The sequence below is a fragment of the Hydra vulgaris genome, chromosome 11 (assembly GCF_038396675.1).
Source record: "Hydra vulgaris chromosome 11, alternate assembly HydraT2T_AEP".
In the NCBI taxonomy this organism is placed as follows: domain Eukaryota; kingdom Metazoa; phylum Cnidaria; class Hydrozoa; order Anthoathecata; family Hydridae; genus Hydra; species Hydra vulgaris.
Window position 1 is genome coordinate 47,091,835 of NC_088930.1, and position 6,206 is coordinate 47,098,040.

General features: G+C 28.1%; 1 protein-coding gene across 1 annotated transcript in view; it reads right to left on the minus strand.

The window, feature by feature from the left end:
* The window catches only part of LOC105851027 (uncharacterized), a 29,568-nt gene extending 26,266 nt beyond the window's left edge, over positions 1-3,302 (minus strand). Inside the window, exon 1 of the mRNA XM_065808997.1 lies at positions 2,721-3,302. Coding sequence (XP_065665069.1) covers positions 2,721-2,974 — 254 coding nt within the window. The 5' untranslated portion in view covers positions 2,975-3,302. The remainder of the gene's footprint in view (positions 1-2,720) is intronic.
* Between the last annotated feature and the right edge of the window lie 2,904 nt (positions 3,303-6,206).

Consider the following 6,206-nt stretch of genomic DNA (forward strand, 5'->3'; position numbering starts at 1 on the left):
CTAGAAAGGTTAAGAAAGTTACGCAGCTAAAATTTAAATAGAAAAAACTGAAACTTTAAGTTAGTTTTGAGGGAAAGGACAACGCTTCCTCCGCAACATGTCCCTATACCAGTGTTTACATGCATTAATATTTATCAAGTACCGACTTTGGTTCACTTCCGACATTCGGTTGTTTATTGTCTTTGGCTTTTCAGAAATGGAGGTTTACTATTTATATTCTTATACATAAAAACTTAGTAAAATATTTGGTTCCATTACATTTTATGTCAATTTATCACTAATTTTTAGACTATCTACAGCTCTAAAACTTTCAGCGCTTGTATAATCCTGGTGAGCTTCTATGTTTAAATTTTTTCCCGGGGCAAAGACTCGGGAAAGGGTTGTATTTTACGTACCCGCTTTTTTGCTGCAAAATCTTGCAACTAAATATTTACTGCTCTCCAAAATAGCCAGAGCTTTAAAACTTTCAGCGGTTGTATAGTTCCAATAACGTTGGGATGTTGAAAATTGCGGGGGAGGGGAGGATCAAATTTAAAGCGTACGTACTTTATGGAGTAGTTATTTTTTAGAATTGACTACATGACCTATATCTTTTTTTGATTTTAACGACAGCATTGTTTCCCAATCACGCAATTTTATTCGTATAAAACCGTTTCTTTTTTTCCATTAACTTACTGACTCAGGGGCTAATTAACTGCTCTCTCACAACTTCGGGTAAGTAATGAATATAAAGAAAAGAACAGGAGAAAAACTGCCTTTGAGTTAAGCTAACGACAAGTTTACATTAAAAATTAGTTCGATAACGACCCTTTTTTTTTTTCCGATTTACTATTTGAGGCAAATCTACATGATCCCAAACAAATGACTTACATGCTCTAAATTTTCTTTTTTCCCTCAAAATGGGAAAGTTTATGTTGTTCAAGTTATGTTCACTATATAACTCTTGTTCATTGAAAGACATTTTTAGTATATCTTATGAAAGTCTAGGTTTATTTATAAAAATTTACTAACTGAAACATATCAATAATTATTATAATAATTAGTATTTTAGTTACCTAGCTAATCATACGTATTTGATTCATAAAACGTATTTAAATATTTTTAATATGCCGCGTTTCGTAAGTGTTTTTCCGTAATGAAGTTGTTTCGCAAGTTTCAGTGCGAAAGAGTTTCGTTTCGAAAGAAATTTGGTTTTTTATCATTATTTCAAAAAATAAAACCTTAAAATGTTCATATGTTCCAATACTGAAAATAAAATTTTATTATAAACATTTTGGTATATAAAAAATTTAATTTTTACAATTATATCAGTTTGGCCAACAAAATTTTGTTATAGACTCCGAAACGTCGTTTAGCGAAATAGCTCATTTCGCAAGTGCGACTTCCGTAAGCCCTATTTTCGTATGTTGCAAAATAGTTTTGTTTCGTAATTCAACTTGCGGAAGACAACATTTCGTAAGAAGCATTTGCGAAATGAACATCGGCGGTTTTTTTTGTTTCGTAAAATTCGGTACGAAAAAAGAAAATTCCTTATTCTCAATATCCTTCCGAAAGAATTTTATTTTTCCGGAATTGTACGAAACATTCCGGTTAACAACTCTAGTATGAACCATATCTTTTTGAATGTATTTTTAAAGAAATAAGAATCTAGTTGCGTCATTTGGCGAGAAATTTCAATTTAAAGTTTGCGCTGGTTAGATTAAAGGCAGTTATAATTTTTTTGCCAAATTATAACTGCATTAATTTGCGGAACAATAATGATCACAAGTCTAAATGAGGTTGGTAAAATTTTAAACTAAATTTATTCATTAGAACTGTCACAAATTTCTGTTAAACTTGAATGATCACAAAAAAATTAAATTCCACTAATATAGGATGACCACAAAAAAATTAATTTTTTATGAGTAAAAAAAGATTAATCGTTGAGCTCAATCGAAATCAATAAAAATCAAAATAAGATATCGATCTTATAAAAAAGTTAATAAATGTATTTTAATTACATGATTCACAAATTAATCACTTTGAAGTCAGCGATTGATTCACAGTGGAGTTTTATGCGCAAAATCATACAAAAGAACTTTGAAAATGAGGCGCAAATATTTAACGGACTATAAGCAATTAAAAGTTTTTTAACGCAATCTTGTTGTATTGACGAAAGCACACTGACTGCAAAAACGTTTTACAATTATCCAAGAGTATCTTATTTACAATTTCATTTATAATAATAAAAAGAAATTCATCATGCAATTAACGTTTAGAAGAAACTGGAATCTCAGAACTAATTTTCTCGCAGTTTGAAATATTTGCAACCAAAATCGTTTGCAAAAAAGGGTTTTTTTGACCCAAAAAAATTAAGCAAAGTATTAGGGATTGATGAGACACTTACTAAAATATTGAAAAAATTTTTCGAACTTTGCGCCAAAGCAGTTGATCTTGAGGTTTGTTTAATTGATATAAAATGCCGTCAATTTGTTTACAAAGTTGCCGTCAACAGTTTACAAAGTTCTTGTCTATCGAACGAAAATATTTATCAAATCACCAATTGGGTTGGGATTTTAGCAGAGAAAGCATGTTTTTATGTGCTGTAAATGAAAACAAAATGTTTTCATTTAAAACACATAAATTTTTGTTTTCATTTAAAACAGGAAGAGTTTGTTTCAATTTGAAAATGAAATCACTCGTATAGAAATAAAATAAAAAAACAAGTAAAAAAGGTTTACCTTCGAAAGACTACTTTTAATAGTTCAAACCATCTAGATTTTACGTGATCCCATGAATTCTTTAATGCTTCAACTTCTTTTTTGGACAATGGAAACTTAAAGTATCGAACTTCGTTTTTTATTTGTACAGGAGTAAGAACGTTTTCTGCCGAACAAAGTTCGTTTTTCTCCGAACTAGTTTTTCTCTTTTTATCGGGATAGTTTTCTTTCGTTATTAGTTCGTGATTGTTCCTACATGACACGGCGCAACCCATTTTCTGTTTTATTTTATCTTTACTATAATTTTTTTCTTTTTCTTTTTCTTTCCTTCTTAATATTTTTTGCAGAAAAAATCTTGATTAAAGAATATTGAAAATCTATAGTTCAATAATGTGAATTCAATTAAGAAATAAATCACAAACGATTTCCAAATACATAAAAAATTATTCCAAAGGATCGTGCTGGTTCTTCAGTGATGTTAAAACCTTCGTAAACGTCATGCTGATTTTTCATTGATGATATTTTAGAAAACTCGATGAAAAAACTGCTAAAACCAAATAAATTACAACTTAAAAAGAAAAAGAAAATCAAATAATAAAATATAAAAATAAATACGAATATGACTTATAATTTTTTATGTTAATGAAAATCTGTTTACCGATAAAATTTATTTTACGTAATTGAACATATTGATGAAGAGATACAAAATAAAAAAGTGATTTATAAAGATAATAATCATTTTCAAAGACTATTGAATAATAATAAAAAATACTTTTTAAATTTTTATAAAAACAAATAAACAAAAAAATTTTTTAAATAAATAGTTTGATTTTTTTAAATGCGATAATTGTTACCACAAGTTGATCGAGACAGCATCTACAAATGAACTACGTTATGGAATAAAAATTTTCATAATATTAAATTATGCTAATAAAATTTATCATAAGTTATCATAAGTTAAATTACTATTACTAACTTGATCTTAAAGAGAGGTATTTAGTCTTGAAGAGAGGTGAGCTAAGGTCTAATTGTTTTGAGATTTTTGTATCTACTTTTTTTTTTTTTTTAATTTTTTCATATGAACCTCTCCCTCTTTTATTTTAAAGTGCAGGTGTAGGTGAGTTTTTTTGGCGTCGCGACTTATTTTTTTAGAAATTATTTTTGAAAAATTTAATAAACAATTCAGAGACAAATTTAAAACAGCTATTCTAACTTTTAGCTTTTTTTTTTTTAGATTAAGGTGAAATGAAAATGAATAGCTAATTTTTAACGGGGGGTGATTATACATTCTAGCTGGACTCCATAAAAAGTATTTTTAAAATCTTGAATCAATATCCACAAGACTTTTAAATATGGATAGGAAACAAAAGCTGAAAACACGGAAAATATACATCCCTAAAAAACGTGAATAAATAAAAATGCAGTAAAAACGGTAAAAATTTTTGTATTAAAGAATATAATTTTTTATCTTATGGAACGTAAACTATAACGACATACTTCACCTTGTATAGAGGAAACAATTTTTTTGAAATAAATATATAATTCTTTTCTTGGAAAGAATCGCACTGTTGTCTATGTTTTTTTTTTCAGGATAAGGAAAAAAACACTTGAACCACATTTTGGCTGGAAATCAAATGAAAAATATTTGCCCTAATAAAAGGTTAATTCTGCATATAAAAAACATATTTTTTAATTTTTTTGAAAATTCAAATATTCCCATAACAAATGAATGTTTTTTTGTTTTTTTTCGGAATTGGATCCTCAACATCTTTTTAAAAAACCACTCTTAATCAAAAACATAGCACAAGTTTAACAGAACTGGAATCTTAATAAAATTTTCTTGAAAGCTTATATTTGCTTTTAATCAAATTAATTCAATGCAACTAGTGCCGAGTTTTTCAGAAAAAATCCGCACTAACAAGTCGGTAACTGTGTGATTACATTTCTACGAATAGTATTACTTTCCCTCATGATAACACCAGTAAACTCAATGAAATCTGCAAAACATCAAAGAACCTAACTGACTCTGATATTTTGAAGTTGGGAACTTATGGAGGAGGATTTCTTTTAAAAGTAAGTTTCTCACATATTGTGATGGAATTAGTTGAATCTTTATTTCTTAGACTTTTGTAGAAAACAATTAAACATGACAAGAAACAGTAAAAAAGGTGTGAAACAGACAATTTGGATTGCTATTGGTCACTAAAAATTTATCAAAATATTTAAGCTGTCTTTAATTTGGTTCATTTCTTATGACCTCAAGCTTGTAAATATTCAATCATATAGCAAGCAAGCATTCTTGCTGTTGTTTAGATATATATTTTTTTAAACTTCCATGATAGTGGAAATCCACAGACACTTGGTTGTATTACAGGAAGAGTTCTTAGAGTTAAAAAAATCTTGTAAAAAAGTTCAAAAGTCAAATTACTTCAAAAATACCATGCACTTACCAATGGTTGAGCTTTAAGACCACAAACCTCCATGAAGCAACTTCTTCTTATCAAAGTTTCCCAGGAAAAAGTTTTATAGAATTTCTATAAACTTATGCAACATACGGCTTGGTAGTTTCTAAAGAAATTCTAATAGAACTTTTTTTATTTTTTTTTCTATAGAAAATCTCAAGAAATTGCTATAAAACTTTTTTTCTATAGCTAAAAAAGTTTTATAGCAATTTCTATAGAAATTAACAAGTCATTTGTTGCAAAAGTTTATAGAAATTCTTTAAAACTTTTTTCCTGGGTTCGTTCCAAAACTAGTGTTCAAAACAAGAGTTTAAACACTAATTATGATTCCAAGAATTAAAAAATTAAGCAAAGTTACTTCACCTTCCCGGTTTATGTAGCGTCAAAGATGCATGCAATGTTTTACCACGTTTTTCCGTTTCAAAAAAACAGATTTGCGAATCTACAGCGCAGCGCCGCCTAGAGTAGAGGAGGGCGAAAGGGACAGTTTGTTCTGGGCGGCAGATATCTATGGGGCGCCAAATGCCGAAGTAAAATAAAAATAGTTTTTTTTATCTTAAAGTTCCATAATTAAAATGTATATTTAACTTGCGTTACATCATTATTTTTATTCGTCGATAAGTTTTTACACTATTTAATTAATAGTGTCCCTTGAGATTTTTGCGTTCATCAGACTAAAGTAAAAAAACGCAAAAGTTAACAATTAGCAAGAACAAACATTTAATATACAATTTAAAAATAATTCTATTCAGAATTTAGAAAATAATTGTAATTATTTTTGAACTATGATCGACTTATATATGGTATATTATGTTAACAATTTATTTATGTATAACTATTAAAATATTAATTTATGGCATATGCTTTTCGAGGTTGAGTTTAATATTTTTTGATGAGTTTTTGTAGTTGACTTGGCTTATTATTTTATTGTGATGCATACGGTTACTTACAGTAACTTTTAATAATGAATCGTAAAAAGCTTTCTAGTGCCTAAAATCGGGCATTGGCTTCCAAAAAGACAAAAAAAATGTGAAAAAAATAAACA